The following is a 26,642-nucleotide window of genomic DNA, read 5'->3' as shown; positions in this document are numbered from 1 at the left end:
TACGTATTTTCCATTATAATATAATTAATAATTTAATCAATTACCAAAAGTACTTTATTTGTGAACAATGTGAAAACTAATGATACTAGCTTTGTACAGTTTTACTTTCTGTTTGGAAGGTCCTACAAATTCAAGGTACTAATAAATATGTTTATTTTCTTAGTCTTTCCTTTCCAAAGGTTCAATTTTAAAAAGAATGTTACTGCTTTAAAACTTCAACACAGTCTGTGCTTATATAATATTTTCATATTTGTCTGTAAGAGCTTGGTGCTATGAAGAGAAGGGAGAGTGGCTGTGAGAGAGGAAAGGGAGACAATATTCTCACAGTTAATACTGATAAAATTATGAAAATCAGTGGGTACTATCACTTAATATATAAAAACTTCCTGGTGGTGATTAATTTTATGTAAGGTAAATATCAGAAAAAAAAAATCAATGAAATTTGCTAGTTACTTTAAATCAACTTATATTTTAATTCAGAAATTTAAATACACACATTCGTAGCAACTATAAAAAATACACCTTGTTTTTTAAAAATGGCATTTTCAAGAAGGGAGTTTTAGCCAAAAGCAATAGCAAAATTTACATGATTACAGTAGGCTGAATCTTCACACAATATCCTTTAAACATCAGAAAATAGAATTACCACACAATCCTCTCCTACCATCAAATTATTTCAGACCTAATACTAGTACTCTAATGAACAAAAGTATAGAAATCTCTTTATGATTCTGAACAGCATATGCTCAGAAAAGCATAAACACCACTTTCAATTCTTCAGCATCTTTCCCCCTAGCACACTCTTCTTTTAGCTCCTACAGCAATTACTCGGTTAGGTCAACTTAAGTCTAAAAAGTAAGGCTTTAGATGAGTGGCCCCTGGTTATTGACATAATTTCTTATTTTTCATAATAGAAATCTGGACATACTGTTAAACTGGAAAGCATTTGGTATATGCATACCAGTCTTCAATATGTACTGAAATTTACTAAGCAAGGTGTGGACTCAGATTACCTTAATATTTAAAGCATTAAAAATGACATTCTTTTAGAAACAAAGGAAACTAAATATTATTTAATGTTATCGTTTTGCTCTAGCTCTTTTCACACTTTTCCCCCTTTATTAAATTGTAAATACTTGAACTTACTCGTCACTAAATATAACTGGGAAGATGACTTGAATGTGTTCTATATAAAATAGTTTATTAATATAACTGGGAAGATGACTTGAATGTGTTCTATATAAAATAGTTTATGTAGTTGGATGCTAAAAGAGTACAGAAAAAAGTAATTGCAAAGATGTTTACATAACTCATTTCTCAACCTCACCCGTCCTACATCACAAACGACTGACTCCCACCTGCTCCTTGGGCTCATCTGAAGCACAGAACACAGTGTATGACTTGAATGATTTTCTCCATTCTCCTAAGTATGGTACATCATCAGTACCATTCTATGTGCCATGGGGAATTAGGGCTCAATCTCTCCTGGAAACCCCATTTGGGAAGGCTGCGATAGACACTAGCACACCTCTTCTTCCCCAACTCCTCTCCCCACGGCATCTATTTAACTCAGAGCCAACTTTGTCCTGTATTCATAACCACAGGGGGAAACTGTCTGAAAACACCTAACTTCAAATATTTAAATCTTAAGCTTCCTCTTGTTATATTTTTCTCTTCAGTGCATACTTTTGTCAAGTTCAGCATAGAACAAGTCATGACTTTTTACTTATTTTCTATCCACAAACAACAAAAATCCTCAAAATTTTTCTGTAGATTTGGAATCCAGAATTCCTAAATAGTTTGCATAATATAAGATACATATAAATTTTGGGTTATCCTATTCTTATAAACTAATGATGAAAGATGAATTATTTTGCTCAAAAAGGAAGTGTTAATTTTGAAAACTTTTGCTAACTCTCAAGATGATAAAAAAGTGGTAAAAGATGGATTTTTATGATGTGTGCTAACTGGAAAACTCTTAAGATTCACTTACTAAGTCATAGGAAGTAATTGAAGAGAATCTCATTCACACTAAATGGAACTCTATTATCATACAAAATAATATGAAACAAGATTATTTTCCTTGCTAACACTGTGGAGCAACAGTTTAGCTTCTTCTGTGACTTGACCTTTTTCCTCTTAAGACAATGGTGACAAAGATTCTAAAACAAGAACCTCTCAATCAGTTAAAAAACCTATCCCAACATATTAATATGCTTATCATACTACACTATACTGTAGATCATGGGTTGGCAAACTTGTTCTGTAAAGAGTCAGACAGTAAAAATTTTAGGCTTTGAAAACTAGTTTCTGAAGCAACTACTCAACTGTCACTGTTGCACAAAAGCAGCCATAAACAATAGATAAATTGAGTATAGCTGTATTTCATACTATTTATGAACATTGAACATATTTTCATGTGTCTTGAAATATCCTTTTTTTTAAAATGGTAAACACAATTCTTAGCTCATAGGCCATGAAAAGCAGGCAGTGGGCTGAATTTGGCCCATGGGCAAGTGAGCTGTCCCTTATATAGTCTTTTATCTTATATAAAATGTTTTAAAATTACAGGTTGTGAGTCTAGAGACTTTAAAAACTTGTTTCTGGATCTCATTTTAAAACTTACCAGATAAGTTCTCTCTGGATAAGTACACTCACATGAGAGAGAAAAAATAATTCAGAATATAAATCCCTACTTAAAAAGAAAAAAAAAAAAAAAGATAGACAGAAGCTATAAAACAAATGTTTTACCTTAAACATATAATTAGGAAACAAAAATTGTGTTCTATGACATATAAAACAATATGCATTGATTTAGTACATACTTCTTAGCTTTTTTTACTTTAGGAAAAAAGACAATGAAGAAAAGGTTCACAAATCTCTCCATCTTTTGTACAAAAAAATTACAACTGTAACTAGCAAGCCCTTGCCTGTAGAACCATCAGCTCTGAATATAAAGTACAGCTAAGAATTGGAACTTACCTAAATAAGCTCTGGGTGCTCTTTAAAAAATGCACAATTAATCATAGAACACTATGGCTCTACAATCTGGGACACTTCTATATAGGAAACCCCTGCCTCCATAATATAAGGAAACAAGAATACTCTTTCCAGTCATCAGTATTATAAAAAAAACTTCACAGTCTGACTCACCTTTATCAAAGGTAAAATGTTACTGATACGTTTCATGATTATTTTGATCCTCAGTATTTACTAAACACAAAATAAATTTTGGATGAACTTTTCTATGTTTGAGTTTTCCAAAGCAAGATACCAATACAAAATGTATTGAACTGGCAGAAGTCCATGGGCTAAAGAAAAAAGAATTAATTATAAAATGTTGACCAGCTTTATCCTTTAATTTTTTAACAGTTTCAGATACTGAGACCTAATTGGTTTCTTGTGTCTATCCATTATCAACATAACTCAATCTTCTACTTAACATTCCTCAGTGCTTTTTGATTGGGGCCTCACTTTGCGACGAAGTAGATCTTCACGTCCAACTTCAACCATTTGTTCTTCCCAAGATTTGATTTCACTGTAATAACGAGCTTTATCATCTTCAGCAAGTTGAATATATACCTGAGAAAAAATGTAATTGTTAAAATGATTTCTTCAGAAGAATCTTTGCCATTAATTTCTGAAATGCTTCCATATATACCATAAAAATTACCTTAGTAAAGGGGGACTGGAGAAGGAATGTTTTTGTGAGATAAGGTAAGAGATAAAGATTCTGTATTAATTGTTACAATTTTAGGGCTTGAGATGTGGGGAAGGAGCAGAGGCACAGTGTGACTGTCATAGCATACACTGGACACTGAATTTGGTGTGACATTGTTTTAAATATCAATTTTATTTGCAGTTAAAAACTACCAAAAGAAAAAAGCCAAATTGATTCTAGGAATATGAAATTATTTAAAAATATTTTAACTGTATTAGAAGTAATATAAGGTCGTTTTCACATGAATCAAGCCTTGCCCTAATACATTCTCACAGATATTCTAACTAGATATTTGAGACTAAAACCATACTTACTTGCTTTTCAGCATTGGAGAGATTTTTCCAGCTTTCATGTATAGTTTTCAGCCTTACCTGTAAAACAATGTATGTTTAAATAGCAGATACAGGGACTTCAGTGATTAAAGAAAAATTGTTTTTTACTACTCATTTCAAAAAATTCAGATACTAAAAATCATCATTTTTACCTCATTTTATCATACTCAGATATTAATGCCTCATGAATTCTTAATATCTTCTTTCTAAATTAAATTTAAAATATACAAAATGACTGGAATAAAGATACTTATCTTTTTTCTGAGATATAATTTTCATATAACATTGTATTAGTTTCAGGTGTACAACATGATTCAATATTTGTATATATTCTGAAATGGTCAACACAGTAAGTCTTTAACATTTGTCACCATAATTTTTTTTTTCTTATGAGAACTTTTAAGATCTACTCTGAGCAACTATCAAATTTATTAACTCTAGTCACCATGCTCTACATTACATCCCCAAGACTTTTTTATAACTGGTAGTTTGTACCTTCTAACCACCTTTACCCATCTCATCCAGCCCCCATGCCTGGCAATCACCAATCTGTTTCTTTATCTATGAGATCAGTTATTTTTTTAGATTCCACATATAAGTGAGATCACACGGTATTTGTCTTTCTCTGGTCTGATTTATTTCATCCTATATAAGAAAAGCCTAATATGCTAAGTGTCCGGTTGACCTGGCTTTTCAACCAATCAAAGCATAATATGCTAATGATACGCTAAGGCCACTCAACTGCTCACTATGAGTGTACTGACCACCAGGGGGCAGTCGACCAGTCACTATGACATGCACTGACTACCAAGGAACAGACATTGGATCAGTCAACCAGTCACTATGACATGCACTGACCACCAGGGGGCAGACACTACAACTGGTAGGTTAGCTTGCTGCTGGGGTCCAGCTGATCAGGACTGAGCAAGACAGGCCAGACACGCCCTGGAGCCCTCCCACGGTCCCTCCCTAGCTGGCCAACCTCCCGTGTCCCTCCCTGGCCCCGATCGTGCACCAGTGGGATCCCTCAACCTGGCCTGTGCCCTCTCACAATCCGGGATCCCTTGGGGGATGTCAGAGGGCCTGTTTCAGCCCAATCCCGCAGGCCAGGACAAGGGACTCCACTGGTGCATGATTTCGTGCACCGGGCCTCTAGTTTAGCATAATGGTTTCAGGATCAATCCATGTTGTTGCAAATGGATTTGCAAGACTTCTTTTTTTTAATGGCTAAATTACATATGTCAGTTTCTTTATCCATTCATCCAATGAATATTTAGATTTCTTCCACATCTTGGCTGTTGTAAATCATGCTGCAACGAACATGGGGGTTCAGATATTTTTTCAATTTAGTGTTTTCTTTTTTCATTGGATACATACCCAGAAGTAATATTGCTGGACATATGATAGTTCTAATTTTAAGTTTTTCAGGAACTCTTTTGTCTTCCATAGTGGGCTACAGCAACTCACATTCCCACCAACTATGCACAAGGGTTTCCTTTCCTCCATATCCACAACAACACATTACTTTCATCTTTGACAACAGTCATTCCAACAGGTGTGAGGTGAACTGTGGTTTTGATTTGCAATTCCCTGATAATTAGTGATGTTGAACATCTTTTTCATCTACCTGTTAGCCATCTTTATGTCTTCTTTGCAAAGATGTCTATTCAGATCCTTTGACCATATTTTTTTTTTGCTGAGTTGAATTCTTCATATATTTTGGGTGTTAACCCCTTATCAGATATATACACGCAAATACAGTAGGTCCTCAGGTTACGTTTGAGATCCATTCCTACGGCGCGACATAACGCGATTTTCGCCCTAAGTCAGAACCCACCTACATAAGCACCTACGTCACTGACATGAGCACATACACAGCAGTAATGAAGTGAAATGGTAAAAATAAACTTAAAACAAAGATAACAATTCCTGAACTTTACTTGTGGTAAATAAATAATAAAAAACATACAGCACATATGTATACGTCGAAATGACGGAACTTTTTTTTTTTTATAAATAAATGGGAGATGGTGACGTAACCACAAAAGGACGAACGTCGAGTCCGAGGTAACCCGAGGACTGCTTGTATTTACTCCCATTCGAAAGATTGCTTTGCATTTTGTTGATGATTTCCTTTACTGTACAGATATTTATCTTTTTTTATTCAGAAATACTAATATTCAAGTATATTATGTTGTAGTCTAACTTCTTGTAGCTTAATGTTTTGTTTTAAAATGGGTGCCAAAGTATTTAGGTGTAGTCACAAGAACAATACAACATCAGTCTTCAATTCTACTTAGCTGAATTTAATTAAGCGACTCAGAAAAAAGTCCTACTACCTCCCTTAAGTTTGGTTTCTCCTATAAAATTAAAGGTATACAGTGACTCCATGGCTGGAAGAGAGGCAGAGACGAGTCAGAGTCAGTGCACCTCACAATGCCTATGCTATTGCTCCCAGAGAGCAGAGAATAAAGGGAAGGTGGGTGGGTGGCAAAAGAGGGGCAGAAGAAGGGGAATGTGAAGGAGAGAGGGCCATTATTTCTGAGCAGAACTTTGAACGAATTTTATTTTCCTACTAGAGGCCTGGTGCACGAAATTTGTGCACGAGGGGGGGTGTCCCTCAGCCCAGCCTGCACCCTCTCCAATATGGGAACCCTTGAGGGATGTCTGACTGCCCGTTTAGGCCCGATCCCCTACCGGGGATCCAGGACTGCTGGCTCCCAACTGCTCTCCTGCCTGCCTTCCTGATTGCCCCTAACCACTTCTGCCTGCCAGCCTGATCACCCCTAACCACTCCCCTGCCAGCCAGATTGATGCCTAACTGCTCCCCTGCCAGCCCAATTGCCCCTAACTGCCCTCCCCTGCCAGCCTGGTCACCCCTAACTGCCCTCCCCTGCCAGCCTGGTCGCCCCCAACTGCCCTCCCCTGCAGGCCTGGTCCCACCCAACTGCCCTCCTCTGCTGACCTGGTCACCCCTAACTGTCCTCCCCTGCCAGCCTCATCGCCCCAAACTGCCCTCCCCTGCTGGCCATCTTGTGGCAGCCATCTTGTGTCCACATGGGGGCAGACATCTTGTGTGTTGGAGTGACAGTCAATTTGCATATTACTCTTTTATTAGATAGTATAGAGGCCTGGTGCATGGGTGGGGGCTGGCTGGTTTGCCCTGAAGGGTGTCCTGGATCAGGGTGGGGGTTCCCTTGGAGTGTGGGGCGGCCTGGGCGAGGGGCCTGTGGTTGTTTGCAGGCCGGCCATGCCCCCCGGCAACGCAAGCATAGGCTGGAAGCAAGTATCTGGGATTTATTTATCTTCTATAATTGAAACTTTGTAGCCTTGAGCAGAGGCCAGGGCAGGCCAGGGCAGGCCAGGGCAGCGGGAAGCTTGGCTTCCTCCATTGCCAGGGGCAACCCAAGCCTCCAGCTGGCTCCAGCTCCGTGGCCACGGCCATCTTTGTTGGGATTTATTTATCTTCTATAATTGAAACTTTGTAGCCTTGAGCGGAGGGCAGGCCAGGGCGGGCAGGAAGCTTGGCTTCCTACATCGCTGGTGGCAACCCAAGCCTCCTGCTTGCTCCAGCTCCATGCCACTGCCATCTTGATTGGGTTAATTTGCATACTCACTCCCGATTGGCTGGTGGGCGTAGCAAAGGTACGGTCAATTTGCATGCTTCTCTTTTATTAGTTAGGATTGACAAAAACAGAGGTACCAGATAGTACCTGAGACTACATAAATATTATGTTTTGAACATTTTTAACTTATCTTCATAAGCACTTCTAATATATTCAGGGACATTTAATCGTTAAATAACTGCTCTGACTCTTAGAGTTGGAAGGAATTACTTTAATGCTTTCAATTTTTTCATAATCTTTTTCTTTAAAAAATTTTTTTTAAGTTTATATATATATTTTATTAATTCTCACCCAAGGATATTTTTCCATTAAGTTTTAGAGAAAGTGGAAGGGAGGGAGAGATACAGAGAGAAAGAAACATCAATGTGAGAGAGATACATCGATTGGTTGCCTCCCCCATGAGTCCAGATCAAGCCTGCAATGGAGGTACGAGCCCTTGACCAGAATCAAACCCAGGACCCTTCCGTCCACGGGCAAACACTCTATCCATTGAGCCAAACTGGGTAGGGAGATATATATATAAAATTTTTAAATTGATTTCAGAGAGGAAAGGAGAGGCAGAAAGAGATAGATACATCAATGATGAGAGAGAATCATCAATCGGCTCTTCCTGCACGCTCCCTACTAGGGTTCAAGCCCGCAACCCAGGCATGTGCCCTTGACCATAATCGAACCCTCCTAAAACCCCATTAAATGAGCCCTTCCATCATGTGAGGACACACTGAGAAGGCACCAGCCATGAACCAGGAAGAGAGCCCTCACCAGTAGGCAACTATGATGGCACCTTTACCTTGGATTTCCCAGCCTCCAAAACTGTGAGCAATAAATTTGTTGTTTTAAAATAAAAAACATTAAATGAATAAACAAAAATTTTTAAGGCATAAACCCACACAGACAAAGAAAACAGGAGAGAGCACTACCAACACAAAATTTTGGAAGCTGAAAAGCAGATACAGCCATGGTTCCTGGCTTACCAAACTCATGAAAGCTATTCCCAAACCAGCAGTGGGGAAGCCAAAAATGCAAACTGTTTTACAATGTAGAATTCTGAGGTAGCTCAGGAATTGGCAGCACCAGATAGGTATAAAATAGAGGTACAGTCAGGAGGACTGATTGAAAGTGTTTATAAAGAGGTTAAATTCCCACTATGGGCAGATTGTAGGACATTTATCCTCTCACAACAGTAAAATATGAGTTACTCAGTGGATACCAGGTATAGTAGGGGGTGGTGATACCATGCTGGAAACAGGGAGATTACATGAAAATGCATACTGTATCCCAGAAAGAAGAGCAAAAAAGGCTAAGAGAAAACAATACAGAGAAGATAAGAAAATTAAAGTAATTCAGAAGATGCATAAACAAAAAGTAAAAGTTCTAGAGTCAGAACAGAGAAAAAAACAGGGAAAGGGAAAACGTTAAAAAAAACAAAAAAAAAACAGATCACATTCAAAAGACCAATAATCAAAATGGCTTTATACTTCTCAAAAACAATACAGAAGTTATAAAAGGAATATTTTTTTTAAGTTTTCAAGAACATGAAACAATTCTATGCCCAAACTATCAAATGTGAAAAAATAGAGACAATTTCAGACATGCAAGAATTCTTAAAACTAATCTCCCATGTATCCTTACTATAACAGAATCAGTAAACCAAGAAAGTCAATGATAGAAGAAGCAAAAACACCCCTAACATTTCCTGTCTAATTATTTCTAAAACTAAAATAAACATTTAAAAAATAAATGTAGTTCTATTTTACCTGTAATGAACCATTCTTAGCTCCCTGGAAGCATTCAGATATAAAAATGTTATAAGCTGAGCGAGGTCTTTTTGGTTTTCCAAGCAGTGTTAACTCCTGAGGAGTGAAAACGGAAGAGTTAGATACAGTTTTAACATCTCTGAGACTTAATTTTACTTACAGAAACTGTATTCACTACTTTGCATTATGCAGAATGTTCCTTAAAGTGGATGTTCTGATTCTTATATAAAGTATGTGATTATTCCCTCCTGAGGTCAGAATTTGATAGCATTATTTTGAAAAATTCAATAGATTTTGAGTTATTTTCTATACATTTCCTTTACATATTATTTTCATGGTCTCCATGAACTGAATAACTGAGCACATATGTACAAATCTTTTTTAAAAAATGAAACAGCCCTAACTGGTTTTGCTCAGTGGATAGAGTATCAGCCTGCAGACTTAAGGGTCCCAGGTTGGATTCCAGACAAGGGCATGTACCTTGGTTGTGGGCACATCCCAGTAGGGGGTGTGCAGGAGGCAGCTGATTGATGTTTCTCTCTCATCGATGTTTCTAACTCTCTATCCCTCTCCCTTCCTTTCTGTAAAAAGTCAATAAAATATATATTAAAAAAAGAAAAGGAAAAAAAAAATGAAACAATCTCAGTTTCATTCTTACAGGGCACTACCATTTCCTTGGCCAAACCACTACATGCTTCCACCACAGCTCGTGTACACTAGACTATCTGTTTAATAATCTCTCATTTCATTTCCTTCCCTGATTGTCTCTCAATCTTTAACCCTCAAAGATGGGCTAAGAGAGAAACATGAATGTGAGAGACACATGGATCAGTTGCCTCCCAAACACACCCCGACCAGGCCAGGAACGAATCTGCAACCCAGGCTTATGATCACATTTAAATATGATATTGGGAGATGTGAGAGAAACTGTGACTACTATAGAAATTGATGAAGAAACATATGAAGAGATATATAAATCAACAAAACGGAATATTCCAATGCTTTTTGTCCATAGAGATGGTGTTGTGCTAGTTGCCCCTCCATTGAGAGTTGGTTGAAACAAAGAATACATCCTGTGTGGAAATTAGGACTTTATATGATTGTGCTTTAAAGGTAGAAGATAGTCAAAAGATGGCATAAATTTTGATATTAAGAAATGACCAAGGATTCTTCTGCTCCTGAAATGAGTTTATTTGTACATAACTCACAAATTCTTAAGCTAAATGGCATTTTTATTTTTCTCCAATCCTTCCAATAAATGTGATCACCAAAACGCAAAAAGAAAAGAGAGAAAGAGAGAGAGAGAGAGAGTGAGAGAGAGAGAGAGAGAGGCTAAATTCTTTTTACTCAGTATCTAAAGTAGAGGAAGAAGCCCAGCAGACATGGTTGAGCATTGACCTATGAACCAGGAAGTCATAGGTCAATTCAGCTAGTGGGCTTGCTCCCCAGTATGGGGCATGCAGGAGGTAGCCAATCAATGATTCTCTCTCTTCTATCTTTCTCTCCCTCTCTCTTCCTCTCTAAAATCAATAAAAATATATTTTAAAATATATATAGAGAGAAACTGCCTTTCAAATAAACTCCAATGCAGAAAGCCCTTACAGAAATATAATAACAACAGAGTTGTTCTGGTTGAAGAAGGACAGGGAATTCTCACTAGCTCAACTTTTTCCTTTCATAATTTCAGGGTCCAAAGGTCCAAAAATGTATTTTAAAAATATAATAAAGTAGAAGAAAAAGATGAAAAATACAAGTATCCCTTGCTATCTGAATCAATTTAGTTTCTGAGTTCAAAGAATGAGAGATATTGCATTATCCTAACCTAGTGTCTGAATATGGATAGTGTGAATAGTACTTGTAATTTATAAATTTTTTGTGGCTTTTAATGACAATTTGATTAGTCAATAACAAACCCAACTTTTATTCATATGTTAAAGTAGGACATCACTTTCTTCTTCCTGAACTACTTCCAGTCATGCAACTACTATAGACTTCAGACACTTCACAACATAACTATCACCCCTTTTATTTCTAGAATTACTACTAGGGATTTCTCTCCTAGGTGATTCACTTGCAACTTCCTAGTTCCCACACTTCTCACCTGATGTCTAAATATTTGGTACTGGGAATCTTTAATGGGACGGGAAGGGAAATTCCAACAGGGAGTGGGAACAAAAGTCTGGGGAAAAACCTGTAGAGCTTGGAAGTCACCACTCCTTCCTAACGAATATAAAATGGAACAGACTGAGAATCAACAACTCTTCTTGAATCCATGAGAGAAGGACACAGAGAAAACTGCTGTGATCACAGAGTTGAGGCTTACCAGAGCAGAGGAGCAGACTCAGGAGAAACTGCTGAGTGCACCAGTGCCAGGTGGGGAAACCTGAACTTTAACAAATTGCTGGAGGTTCTGTGTGGACAACTCTGAGTTTAAGAACTTCAGAGGACCCAGTCATAGGAGGCCCTCACAATAATGTGAGATTTACACATTCAGGAGCTTGACCAGATTCCCACAATATATATCTAGAAAAATCCATGCCCCTCTACCCACGCTTCCAGCATGAGAGGAAAAGGAACCATTTTGAAATGTCTTGAGCATTATTATTAACAACTAGAGGCCTGGTACACGAATTTGTGCACGGGTGGGGTTCCTCGGTCTGGCAGGCAATCGAGGCCTATTCAAGGGCTGGCCAGCCAGGGGGAGAGACCCTGGGAGGTTGGCCAGCTGGCCCCTCAATTGGGGTCTATCGGGGCAAGGGGGGGGGGGCAGCCGGCTGGGGAGAGGGGCTGAAGAATGTTGGCTGTGGGAGTGCACTGAACACCAGGGGGCAGCTCCTGTGTTGAGCATCTGCCCCCTGGTGGTCAGTGCACATCATAGCGACTGGTTGACCGGTTGTTCGGTCGTGACAGTTGCTTAGACTTTTACATATATAGATGCCTGCCCTTAAGGGAAACTAGTTAATCAGAGCTAATCTCCTGGAGCAGCAATTGCCAACTGGTCGTCTGGACCACTGGTGGTCCGTGAGGTCCAAAAGGTTGACAACCACTGTCCTGGAGTATTATCAAAGCTAACTGACATGTTGGAAGGGAAATACTCAACCCCAGCCCACTCTAGCCATCCTGTCCCAACTAACGGGAAGAGAGAAAACTGGAAAATATTTGTGCAGTTCACAGTCAGAGACATAGAATCACTGAAAGATTGGCACCTAATCACAGCACTAGAGAACACCTCCCTTGCCTCCACACCTCACCACCATATTAAGGACTATTTAACAGCTATTCCTTTTACCCAGTACATCATGTCCAGCTATCATGAAAAAATTCCAAGACACACTAAGAGGTAAAAAAACAGTTTGAAGAGAAAAAGCAAGCATGGCAGGGATGTTAAGAGTGGTCAGATCAGGAATGAAAAACTATGATTAATTACACTAAGACAGCATGCAAGAACAGATGGGCAATGTAAGCAGAAAAACAGGAATCCTAAGAACGAACAACAACAAAATTCTAGAAAGTAAAAACACTGTAACTGAAATAAAGGATGCCTTTGATGTGCTTATTGGTAGACCGGACACAGCTGACGAAAGAATCTGAGCTACAAGACATATTAATAGAATCCTTGAAAACACAAAAATAAGAGAACAAAGATGAGGGGGTAAAAAAAACCAGAACACTCAGGACTATGGGACAACTAAAATAGGTATAACAAAAACATAATGGGAATACCAGAAGAAAGGAAGACAAATATTTGAAAGGGAAACCCTTCTGTCTAATCCTCATTCTGGTATTCTCCACTCAGCACTGGCTGCATGCATTAAGAGGAAAGGGAGAGTAAACTTTAGTACTCACCCCTCCAAATACCATCCCTAAGGCAGAGGCTGTATTTCTCACTATTGGTATCTTTACTCAATTCTTGTACTAATTGGATCAGCAACCTTAGATTACTGACTTGAAATTGGCTGACTCCTTAGGAGGACTTAAAACATCAGGATCAGGAATATATATATCTTGGCATCGGATATTAAAGGTTCTAACCTACTTTTTCAGAGAAATAGTTTTAATTCTGATGACCATTTTCTATACTATATGAGCTAGATAGCAAGCTGACCACTTCATACCTAATACTGGGTTTTATACAAAAATGTCTAATTTTCAAACAATGGAATTTATGTGGATTAATACTTAAGTTAGGAACCACAAAATCTGAACCACATAGGTTGTTTTCTTTTTTTTTACTGATTTGAGAGAAAGAAATATCGATTTGTTGTTCCACTTATTTTATGCATTCATTGGCTGCTTCTTATTTCAATCCCCGGTCAATGTGTCCTGACCGGGAATTGAACCCACAACCTTGGTGTATCAGGACAATGTTCTATCCAACTGAGCTATCCAGCCAGGGCCCTATGTAGGGTTTTTAATGAGAAAAAAAGTAGTATTTCATCTTAAAGGGACTTATTTGATTAGATACAATAGGCACTTTTCCCTGATGTGCTAATAAATTTAGTCTATTTAGCAATATATAGAATCAAATTCACTATTACCTTTAGAACAATTCAAATCAGTAGGCTATTCTAGACAAAACTCAGAAACAAAGATTTTTACTATCCAAGATTTGGCTGTTCCTACAGCTTTGATGCCAGTCCTAACTATGTATTTTAAAATCAGATACATCCCAAAGTAGCAACAAGAGTTTCCAAGCTAGACTCAATGACAAATGGTCCTAGTGGCAGAAGAGGATGATCCCATTTTTCCTAAATGGAGTATACCTGACATTCTACCATATAGCCACCACACACATCATCAAAGTAAGAGAAAACACCCTATATTCATATAGTTATATAAATTTCAGTTCTTTGTTAAAGAAAAAGAATATTTCAATGATACTCACTCTCTTTTTTAATATCGATTTCTTTTTTAAACGTTTTTGCATCATTTCTTTTTCCAAAGATACTTTCTGACTTGGAGTTAGCTGTTCTTGAATTCTGTTGAGCTCTTCTTTGTATGCCTGCCAGTCTGCCTTGTAAGCATCTTCATATATCTATAAATAAAAACAATAAGAAGTCAATAAACTGTTGCTACCAAGGAAAGACAACTGCATGACTTCAGATAAAGACAGACTGAACCATCATGTGGAAAATGTGCTCTGGGATTACATTTATATGGACCAAAATCCATGTTTTTTTCATCATATACATGCTAACCAACTTGAGAGTCTAGCAATTAGCCTTCAACTTTACATTGCTGCCAACCCTTCATCACCACCCCACACATCCCTATTATCATCATTTATGTAGATCAGAAGGTATGAAGTTCCTTTTTTTATAATAGATATTTAAAAAACAAACAACCACAAAAACATCATCTCTGGGTCATCTAGTCCCTTAAAGGGCATGACAACTGCAGAATAACTGGCCAGCAATGTTGAAAACCTATATGCTTACTTTTTTCTCTGATTCAGGAAGTTCCCTCCATATCTCCGCAATTTTTTTAATTAGTTCTGAATTTTTCGCATCTATGGATTGGAATGAGAAAAGATGTCACAACTTTATGTCTCATGAATAACTTCTAAAGACTTCCAGGAAATCATAATACATCAGCTCTAAAAGTAAGTTTTATTAGACAACTCTATACCACACACAACCTAATACAATGATTTAGCTTTTCTTTAACCAATTTAAATAACTTTAACCTTAGCCAGTTTGGCTCAGTGGATAGAGCATCAGCACACAGACTTAAGGGTCTTGGGTTCGATTCTGGTCAAGGGCAATACCTCAGTTGCAGGCTCGATCCTGATCCCTGACTCTAGGTCGGGGCACCTGCAGGAGGCAAACAATTGATGTGTCTCTCTCACATGGATGCTTCTCTCTGTCTCTCCCCCTTCCTTCCACGTTAAAAATCAATGGAAAAATATCCTCAGGTTAAAAATAACAAAATATATATACACACACACACACACACACACACACACATATATAAATAACTTTAGTACTTTATACAAATTGTTTTTTATCTAATAATCAAGGAATGTATCACATATCACCAAACCGGTCCTCAGAACTTGATTGCTAGTTTAAACAGTTCAGTAATCAATTTCTTCAAGTTCTTTACTTGATATTTTAATCAAACATTTTTTTTGAGCCTTTTAGGAATTAAGTTCATAACATCTGAATAAAGAACAAAATACAGTCTTGATTCATATACCACCATCTTGGATTTGAATTACAGAAATACTAGTTGCAAACAAACTGAACTTTTCTAAATTCATTAGTCCCCATTTCCTTCCTCATCTTAACTAAAAAGGGTATAAATGCTTTAACAAACCACTAATTAATTTCAACTCCTACATTTTAAAAGATGTGAGCACTTAATTATGTCTCATAAACCAATTCTTTGAGTTTTTATTTTATCTCATTTGATTTTCAGAAGTGCACTGTGATGAATTGTTTGTGAATGGGCTTTAGAAATCATAAGCAAAAGTTAGCTATTATTAGTTACTACCTTTATACTACAACCTCAAATGAAGGCCCTATAGCCTTTCTAGGGAGTCGTCACACATCCTACCTGGAAATCTTTCAGTACAAAAGCTCTTGCGTTAGCAGTAATTTGTATAGACCTTTACAGTTTACAGAACACTTCCACAGAAGTTATTTCATTGTAACTTCCATTAAAATTCCCTGTGGCAGAAGGGGCTAAGTAAGAGACAAAATGATTCATGGTGGTCCTCTAAGCCAATGGCAACTAGGCCCAAAATTAAGCTTTTTCATATCCTCTTCAGTTGCTTTGTATTCTACATGCTGCTCTTTTTAAAATATCTTTCATTAGTTCTTAATCATATTTAAAACATTTCTGCCCTAGCCGGTTTTGCTCAGTGGATAGAGCATAGGCCCTGGGACTGAAGGGTCATGGATTCAATTCCAGTCAAGGGCACAGACCTAGGTTGCAGGCTCCTGCCCTGGTTGGGGGCATGTGGGAGGCAACCAACTAATGTGTCTCTGATCTTCCTTTCTCTCTGTCTCTCCCCCTCCCTTCAACTATCCGCCCCCCCCCCCGGAAAAAAAAATACACACACACACACACACACACACACACACACACACACACACACTGTGAGTGGCCAGATTATGATCTCTGAACACATAATAATCTGGCCACTCAGTGTGCGTGTGTGTGTGTGTGTGTGTGTGTGTGTACATATATGTGTATATATGTACACACACACACACTATATATGGGCGGTTGGCCGGCCTGCCTGCTGGTCGAACTCCTGGTGGAGGGGACAATATGCTTATTAGCCTTTTATTATATAGGATATCCACTGAGTGGCCAGATTATTATGTGTTCAGAGATCATAATAATCTGGCCACTCAGTGTGTATATATATATATCCTCAGGTGAGGATTAACACAAAAACTTTCTACTTGGTGAAAAATACATTAGACCTGCTATTTCACAGACCCTCAAATAGAAGGTTATGTTCCTGCAGTCAATGGATGGTTGGTAGTGTGTATCAAATTTACGGCTTAACTGCTTAGTGAGCTTTTTATTACATCAGAGAAGAGCACAAGCCCCCCAACTCCTTACCTGGGTTCTGAGCTTTATATATGGCTAGCTGTTCTTTAGAAAATCGAACGTAAGAAGTCATAGGCTTCTTTGGATAACTACTCAAAGTGGATGAAAACCATCTGGGTATATACACAAATCTACATATCAATAAAAAGAAAAGAACCAATGTCAAGGATTTAAGCGCCAATAATATTCACTTGTATATAAATAGGTCCCAAATAAGAGGTGATCAAGATGCTATGTATCTGACACCTTCGACAAAAAGGCTAGTGACATTGACAATCGTGACCTAACCCGAGGGAAGAGCCTGCAAAACTGAAGCCCTCCCCTCCCACGAAGGACAGAGAGTGCAGAAAACAGAAAACATGTACTTCAGCTCCTGGGCCCCGCCTCCTCAATGCCTAGAAGAAGGCGGGAGACTGTCGGCGCGACTTTATAAGGAACGGCTAGTGAACCAGGTGCTCGGAGGCCGCACGGAGGGGAGGAGGGCGGGGAGGGAGGGAGGGAGGGGAGGGAGGGGGAAGCAAGGCGTGGGGTACTCCTGGACTAAGGCCTGCAAAGGCACCCTTCCTTGGCAAGGTCGAGGACTGAACCACAGGGTCTGAGCGTCCCTAACCTCCTGGGAGGGACAGAAAGTGGGAGACACCGTCTACATTCCGGCCCCAGGGCGTCCGGCGCCTGGCCGCCCAGGGCCTGGCGAGGGTCCTACCTGAAGGGTGCGCGCAGTCGACTCCCACAGTCCGCGCAGAGCTCCGCTCCGGACTTCCCCAGGGCGCTGAGCACTCCCCACACGCCCCGAAGAAGCGGCATTGCACCCCACGAGGCAGTGGCCGGACAACTAAACCTCGCGTTCAACCTTCCTAGCTTGTTATCAAAACCCCGACTCGCGAGGCACTATGGGAAGTTTATTAACTTCCGGTTGGTAGGTAGGGGACAGGGTGAGGCAGAATCGGCGCAAGCGCCGTAGTGACTTCCGCCGCTGGGCGGGACTGCAGAAAAGGAGGAGGCCCACGGGAGCGGAGCGGGGAAGCTGCAGCCCGGCGCGCCTGCGGGGGCCTTGCCTCCAAGGGGCGCAGCTGAGCCGCCTCGGCCCCGGCCCCCGCCTCCGCAGTCGGCTCCGCAGCGGGGCCAGGAGGTGGTGGAGGTACGGCGGCGGCCTCACCCGGACTGGGCACAGCTGTGCGTCCGCCAGCGTCTGCCTAGGCTAGTACGTAACAGACGGTTTTACCCAAACTGCACGGTCTTGCGCCCACGCTGCTCTGAGGTCAGATTGGCGAGTGTCCAGCGCCCAGCAGAGCCGCTCAGGTCAAGCAGGAGCCAAAAGTACTGCCGAGGAGTGGAGTGGAGCGTTTTCAAACCTAAAAATGCGTACTTCCGGATCATACCGCAGCGCCTGATTGTCTGTGTGGTGCCCATGTTTTGAAGATATGATTTATTGACCTTGGAAAATCGGGGGAGAGGGGCATCGAGGGGAGAGAGAAACACCGAATGGTTGCCTCCCATTTATCCCGGGGATGGAACCCGCAACGTTGAATCTGCGTTTTCAACAAGCATCTCAAGGTTTGACAAGTTCTAACGCAGTGGTCACGGGACCACATTTAAAGCAACACTGGTCTAGACCGGCATCCCATCTATTGCAGCTAACGCTGACCTAGTCCTCAAGCCTGGCATGCAACCCTGCTTAATCTGTGGGAAGGCAACTGGCTCGTTAGATGACGGAAGAGGCGAGTTCTAGCCCCAGCATTAACTCTTGATCCAGGAGTGTCGCATCCCTTCTCTAAGATTCAATCTCCCCCACTGCAGATGAGGATCTGTACTAGATCAGTTTTCCCAACCAAAGCCCCGAGAACTTGGGACAAGCACTCTTTGAGTTATTGATGGATGTGCTGTACGATTTCCTGTATAGGCAATGGCATGAAAAAGATTGGGAAGACCTAACTAAAGATATCTAAGGACCCTTAGAGCTTTTACTTTATAGTTATTTCAAAGGTAGCCATCTCCTGAAACAGCCTTTCTTTCCTCTATTGGATAGCTGTAATAGTTAGAAAATTCTTACCTGTGTGATACTGAGCTGAGAGCCTACTTCCTTTCAGTGTTAGCTTTGAAACATTGGCCCTTTGGTGCTACAAAGAGCTAAGCTCACTTCTTTTAAGTGGTAAGGAACTCACAACTCCCCTTTTCATACTCTCAGGGTTGAAAGGGACCTTCCAGATCATCTCTTTTCAAACTTCCCATCCTGTCATTAAAGAAAGTTTTCCCCCCTGAGTACACACTATTTACAAGGCCCCAAACATAGATAAAAGACACAGCATTTCCCTACTCACAGTAATATTTAGTGGCAGAGCAAAAGAAACACACAATTACAATCTAGTGCCAAGAGAGAAGTGTGTATAGAATTCCTTATAATTACATTTTGGAAATAATTTGTTTAGTTTTGAAGAATGTTTTTGTTCTTTCACATGTTTTATATAAATTAATCTCTTGGGATTATAAAATATTTTGTTTTAAAGTGTCGTTTTGGTAAATCTTGTAAAGATCTTATAAACCTGATTTGTCACATGCCTGTTTTTATCAAATACCAATATTCTTTAAAACTCATTTACATTACAGTGATTTTATTGCAAATGCAGTATTTACAAAGAAAATATAATTCTACCTACTTTCTCCGTCTTTGAAGAAAACGATATATGGTTTCATTTATATTTACTTTATAAAACATGAAAACTTATCACAGCCCTTCCTAGGGTCTGTCCCTTTATTTTGTGTTAAAAATTCACTCCAATGACTTCAACTACCAGTTATATATGCTCATGTTCCCATATTTTTAAAATATATTTTTTTATTGATTTCAGAAAGGGAGAAAAAAACACCAGTGATGAGAGAATCATTGATCAGCTGCCTCCTGCACACCCCCTACAGGGGATGAAGTCTGCAACACAGGCATGTGCCCTGATCTGGAATCGAACTATGACCTCCTGGTATATAGGTTGATGCTCAATCACTGAGCCACACCAGCTGGGCCATGATTCCCATATTTTATATTGAATCTAGACCTCTCCTTTTAGTCCCATATCTATATAACCACTATCTTCTGGACATCTATACCATCATGTCCCACAGATGCTTCCTTTTTTCCTGAACAGAATTCACTTTTCCCTATCTTGAACTCCTTCTGTTGTTAAGAGGTACCAGTATCCCATTTGACTCATCTTAGCCAATCTATATATATAAAAGCCTAAATGCTAAGTGTCCAACCATCTGACTGGTCACTATGATGCACACTGACCACCAGGGGGCAGACACTCAACGCAGGAGCAGCTGAGCTGCAGTGACTTGGCAGTGGTGGTTCTCGGGTCACGCATCCCGAAACCAGAGAGGAGGGAGCCCAATTCCTGGCAGGGCCATGTGATTCCACCTTCGGCCGTGGGTTATGTTGTTGCTGGGGCACTGTCAGCCCCGAATCTGATTTACTGCACACTTGCGTTTGCGTTCCACACCCTGTACGACAGCAACTTTGCAGAGTGCCCTTTCGCACTCCGGGACCCCTTGGGGGATGTTGGAGAGCCAGTTTTGGCCCGATTCCCACAGGCCAGGCCAAGGGACCCCCCACCTGCTGGAGGGACCCTGCTCACTCTGCAGGCGCCAGGGACGGACCATGGGAAGTTGGCTCCAGGGCGTGTCCAGCCCATCTCACCCAGTCCCACCCTGCTTGCCACCTTAATTTCCTTTCAATGTGCATGAATCCGTGCACTGGGTCACTATGACATGCACTGACCACCAGGGGGAAGACACTCAATGCAGGAGCTGCTGTGACATGCACTGACCATTTATGGAGAAATAGCACCGTGGACCTGGCGCCCACAAAACAACACTCGGCTTCCTCCAAGTGGGACACAGGCCCCACCACCACCCCGGAGCGACACCCCACCAAATCACAGCCAACGCTGCAGAGACCCCATGGCGCAAAATGCGGCCCACAGCCCAGCCCAGCCCAGAAATGGTCGCTGTGGGTGCCAGGTAATGACATAGCAACACCCGGCTTCCTCTCCCTAGCAACTAGCCACCTTGGAGTTTCTTCAGCCTAGGAACACAACTTGCTTTATAGCCAGGTGGAAACATTTCACACTGTAACCAAATGTCTGTGAAGCGTTTTCCCATGCCTCATCTCATTTGATCCTCACAGAACTCCTGGAGTAGGTAGATAGGAGACTCAGTGGAATCCTATTTTCTTTTCATTGGCCAGAAAACGGAGATTTAGAAACTTGACTCGACTGAAAAAAAGTAAGAAATGATGGACCTTGAAAAGGACTTCAGGTTTTCTCACTGCACAGAATATAGTCAAACACTGCTGCAGTTAAATATTTTACCCTTTGTTCTCCCTGTGTACAATAATAATCTGCTTCATGTTGATATTTACTGCTGTGTTGCTGACAATTACCTGAAAGAGAAGTTGGGTGCTTCACTGGGCTGGAAAAAGTTTAGCTAAATCAGAAAGCAGGTTTAACTAATCAAGTTTATTGTGTGTGTGTGTGTGTGTGTGTGTGTGTGTGTATATATATATATATATATATATATATATATATATATGCTAGTAAAAGGCTAAGTTGACTCACGCAAGCGTGATACATATAAAGCTCTCACTGGTGCCAATTGCACATTTCAATCTGTCATTGTCAATCGTGAATTTGGTTGACACTTCTATTATAGAGAAAGGGCGAATAGCGATATTAAAATATTTCTTCTAATTTCCTTTCAATGTGCACAGATTCGTGCACCGGGCCTCTAGTAATTTGATAAATCATAATCCCCCCATTGACACTCCTCCCCCAAACCAACTGATGCTCGGTATTGCTGATTCCTCATGAACTCCTCCAATAAATATTTCCTCCTCTCCAACCTTTTGTTCAGGCCAAATGGGATGGTAAATCAGCTCTCAAAAAAAAAAGACTTACTTTGTAGTGTTTGCCAACATCTGTGGCTTAAATATTCCCACCATGGCTGATTTCAAATTATCATCTTGATGTCACTGAACCCGAAGTTGGGCAGATATACATAATTGGTTCTCCAACCCAGTACCAGCCAGCTCCTGTATGCCACCAGTTCAGGCTCTGCCATCTTTACCCAAACTCTTAACAGTTTTCCTACTTTCAGTCTTACTTCCCTCCAAACCATATTCCACATTGTCTCCAGGTCACTCTTTCTAAAAGACAAATCCCATTGTTCATTAGGTATGTATGGAACTCCAGCTCTGTGCCAGGCAGGCAATGATTACATTTCTGTACTTGAAACCTTCAGTGGCTCCTAATTACCCACAGAAGCAGTTTAAATTCTCAGACATGGCACAAAAGTCTTCCAGGAACTGGCCTTTTTATTTCCTCTATAACTTCATTCCTTACTTCACCTTTGCTTAAAATAATTTATGATTTAAATATCTACTTCTGATTTAATAAACACATTGAACCACTTCATTTGACTCTGAGTTTACCATTGCATTTTGTGTGATATTCCCAAGTTATGGGAATTACTGGTTTAGAAGTTAGGCAGATTTAGGTTCAAATCCTGCTCTTGTTACTGACTAGCTGTGTGACCTTGCCAAATGACAACCTCTCTGACCCAGAGTTTTTCCCTCTGTGCAATGGGAACAATAATCGTTGATTCTTAGGATTGTTCTGAAGATGAAATTAGAAAATGCATAAAAAACTCTTAGCAGAGTCCCTGGCATATAGTAAAGGCTCAATAAATAGTGGCTATAATTATCCTTACATCATTCATAACAATTATTATTAGCTTCTAAATAATTATAGGTATAGTATGAATTGTCCCCAAACAAAAAAGTCAGATTTTTAGCACAGCCCTGTCATTACTTTGTTAGTTCCTCTCCCTATTAAATAACATGCATCCATCCATACATACTATATGTCAGTACTGCTCCTCTCTTCCTATTGAATTTTCAACATTTCTTAGTGTTTCAGGGTAAATACTACGGTATTGTCTTGGCCTGTGTTCTCAGTGGTGCAGGGGTGGGCAAACTTTTTGACTCGAGGGCCACAATGGGTTCTTAAACTGGACCGGAGGGCCGGAACTAAAGCATGGATGTAGTGTTTGTGTGAACTAATGTAAATTCAAAGTAAAGGAGCGGAGGGGAGAGCAAGAGAACCGGATAGAACAGCCGGATCCGGCCCGCGGGCCGTAGTTTGCCCACGGCTGGGTTAGAGTGTTGGCCTATGCACCAAAGGGTCTCAGGTTTGAATCCTAGTTAAGGGCATGTACCTGGGTTGCAGGTTCGATCCCCGGCCCAGGTTGGAGCACATGCAGGAGGCAACCAATCAATGTTTCTCTATGTCCTCTTTCTCTGTCCTCTCTCTCTCTCTCTCTCTCTCTCACTTTCCCCCTTCCTCTCTTCCACTCTAAAAATAAATAAATAAATAAATAAATAAATAAATAAATAAATGGAAAAATAGCCTTGGGTGAGGGTTAACAAAATAAAAATAAATACTTGGCATGTAATGAAAAATTAAAACAATACATCCTTAGGTTTTAATCATATTTTAATGTTTTCAGAACATTTTATATCATTTTATTTTATGATTTTCATATTGAAGTAAAGCAGAAAGGATATCATTATCATGGTTCCCAATTTACAACTGAGAAAAATTAACTTCAGAAAGCCCAAGTCATAAGATTACAATAGTTAGTTAGCAAGGGGTCGTACTGAAAACCTGGTCTTCCAATTCATTGTTTTGCACTTTTCTCTATATTAAACTATCCCTCAGACTCAGTCAAGAAACCACATAATTCCAGTCCATAATATCTTCCCTGGATCTTCTATAGTGTGTAAGCTTGTATTATTTACTTGTGACATATCATATACCACTCTGGGTTGTAATGCTTTTTTTAAAGTATATTTTTATTGATTTCAGAGAGAAAGGGAGAGGGAGAGACAGAAACATCAATGATGAGAGAGAATCATTGATCAGCTGCCTCCTGCATGCCCCCTACTGGGAATCAAGCCCACAACTGGGCATGTGCCCTTGACTGGAAGCGAACCTGGGACTCTTCAGTCCGCAAGCTGACGCTTTATGCACTGAGCCAGACCGGCTAAGGATGTAATGCTTTTTTATGTGTACATATTTTTTTTTCTCAATAGATGGTAAGCTACTTGAGGACAAGACCAAGTGTTTTATTTCTTCCATTCCCCTATAATAACTAGCATACTACATGCATAACAGATGGAGAGAGGGAGGGAGGGAGGGAGGGAAAGAAAATATGAAAAGATTGGTATCTGCCCAAATTAGTTACATACAAATTTGACCCAACAGAAAATAGCAACTACCTGTTAGAAGTGTTATTTGCCAATAGAAAGCACAGTTATATATGAAGATGGGAACCATGTGAAATTTTGGAATATACATATGAAAGATGTGAGCATGGTTTATTGATACTTGCACATTAGTAAAGTCGAAGGTAGCACCAATAAATAGCAGTAGCAGTCAGAAACCAAGGTAATTCCTTGCTGAACAAAGGAGTTAGGTACATAGATACATAGATATCACTGGGAGAAAAAAACATTCCTAAAAGAAACCAGTAATGCTTTTGTAATTACAATGGATAAATAATTCAGCTATAATTGAAGCAATCACTTAATAGGTTTAACATGAAGAATACATGTAATTCTGAACTCCTAAGTAAAATATATTTCTATAAATAAGATAATACTGAAAACACCACATTGAAAGACAATTTACACATTAGCAATTAAGTAGTACTGTGATAGGCATTGATGTGGCACAAAAAAGTAAGATATTGTGGGAACAAAGAATAAACATGCTAAAAATTACAAAAGTATAATAATTCATTGCAGCAATAGAGGGAAAAATTTATAATCTGAATATTTCCTACCTTATCTTTCCTGTACATTTTACTAAAATGTATGGGTTTTTTTCCTTCACTTAAGGTCTGTTATCACTTCATTGGAGCTTGCCTTTAAAATCAGTATACAAAATGGGGGGGGGGGTAAGAAATAAAATTCATATACAAAAGGATGGAAGGGAGAGAAAAATTAGAAAGAGCTATCACATATTAATAGTTCCCAGATATTCAAATTAGTTTGAGTTATTTCTCAATTAGGACAAAGTCTGCATGCAGCCTTAATTATTAAGAGCATGTCAGAGTTATTTTTAGACATTGCTGTAGCAGCATTATGTAAAATAAATATAGCTCTCTGTTTTAAAGCTGATTCTGTGAGTCAGCAGGAGGTAGGACAAGCAAAAAGGATAGCTATAATTTTATGCAAATTTATAAAACCCAAATTCATGTTGCTGGATATTCCTGAAAGCTGATGTAAAGAATGGATAAATCCAGAATTATGTTGATGGAATAATGCTATTAATAAACAGTATAACCTACAGTGTTTGCCCTCATATTACTGTAAAACACCTGATCAATATAAATAATGAACTATATTTTATTGCTCAATTACATGCCAAATATTTTAATATATTATCTCTAATCCTTTTACACATCCTATGAGGAGAAATTATTTCTATTGTAGAGATATGAAAACATATTCAGAGAGATATATAGGAAGAAGTAACTTCTTTGTTGCATCTTATTAAAAATTTCTACCTATGAATCCAGTTTGCAGCTTTGAAATTATATTTGACTCTATGTAAGCACAACATAGAAAAATCAATCATGAAGTTGCAGTTTTGTTTTTCCAACACTTGCTCACATGATATTATTTTTTTTCTATTCCCATAAAGACTCTTTCTTGACTTTAATGAGTGGATTGTTTAAATAACATCTTAAGTTCCTTTATTCATTCATTTATTCAAACACTTAGGCTTGGGTTTTTAAAAATTACACTCACATATGCATGGGTGTGCTTGCATAAAAAGTGGGCAAGGTAATACACACAAAATCAGGTTTAATGGTGATTATACCTGAGTATTTCAGGAGTGATAGATGGTACTCATCTTTTACTTTATATAGATCTGTATTGTTTTATTTTTTTTCTAAAATAAAACAATAATATTCATCTTTTGTCATAAATTTTAAAAACTCAGTTCCTAGTAGAAGCCAGCACCATACTAGATACTGTAATAAGTTCTAAAAATACACGATTGACTAAAGTCTGATTCATCTGCTTAAACCTGCCTAGGAGAGTAGAGGATGGCTTCATAGAGTAGGTAACATTTGAACTGGTTTGTGGTTTTTCTCAAATGGGGAAGGGTGGAGGTGCTTTCCAGAAAAAGGAAACAATATGTGCAAGTCATAGATATATATAAGAACAAGGTGTACATATACATACATATATATATATATATACATATACATATATACATACACACACACACACACACATATGTGATATAAGACAAATCCAAACAGGTTGGGTGGCATTAGGTCGTGAAAGGCCTTGTATAATATATAATATGCCAAGGAGTTAGCAAAATATAGACCAGTAACTTTTCAGGCAGGCTAAACTTGTTTTTAGAAAAATTTTTGGTAGGAGCACAAAGAGTGAGGGGGCGGAGGAGACTGTTAAGAAGATGAGTTAGGAGGCTACTGCTCTAATACAGGGAAGGGAGGCTGAAATTCTGAACTAAGATACTGGTTCACACTCCAAAAGCCTTTCTAATTTTAA

General features: G+C 39.3%; 1 protein-coding gene across 1 annotated transcript; it reads right to left on the bottom strand.

The window, feature by feature from the left end:
- Positions 1-449: 449 nt before the first annotated feature.
- TFAM (transcription factor A, mitochondrial) lies at positions 450-18,257 on the bottom strand. Its single transcript, XM_080639993.1, has 8 exons — positions 17,706-18,257; positions 17,015-17,133; positions 14,875-14,945; positions 14,322-14,471; positions 9,437-9,532; positions 4,036-4,092; positions 3,475-3,582; positions 450-3,311 (listed from the first exon to the last, which is right to left on the bottom strand). The coding sequence occupies exons 1-8, from the start codon at positions 17,804-17,806 to the stop codon at positions 3,246-3,248; spliced, it is 768 nt and encodes a 255-aa protein (XP_080496119.1). The 5' UTR covers positions 17,807-18,257; the 3' UTR covers positions 450-3,245.
- Between the last annotated feature and the right edge of the window lie 8,385 nt (positions 18,258-26,642).

Source organism: Plecotus auritus (genome assembly GCF_963455305.1).
Source record: "Plecotus auritus genome assembly, chromosome: 9".
NCBI lineage: Eukaryota > Metazoa > Chordata > Mammalia > Chiroptera > Vespertilionidae > Plecotus > Plecotus auritus.
This window is presented reverse-complemented; position numbering and strand designations above follow the sequence as displayed.

Coding starts and splice junctions, on each gene's coding strand:
- TFAM (XM_080639993.1), bottom strand. CDS start 17,806: ATGCCGCTTCTTCGGGGCGTGTGGGGAGTGCTCAGCGCCCTGGGGAAG. Junction 4,093..9,436: donor CTAAGAATGGTTCATTACAG/GTAAAATAGAAC, acceptor ATTGTTTTACAG/GTAAGGCTGAAAACTATACA. Junction 3,312..3,474: donor AAGATCTACTTCGTCGCAAA/GTGAGGCCCCAA, acceptor TTTTTTCTTTAG/CCCATGGACTTCTGCCAGTT.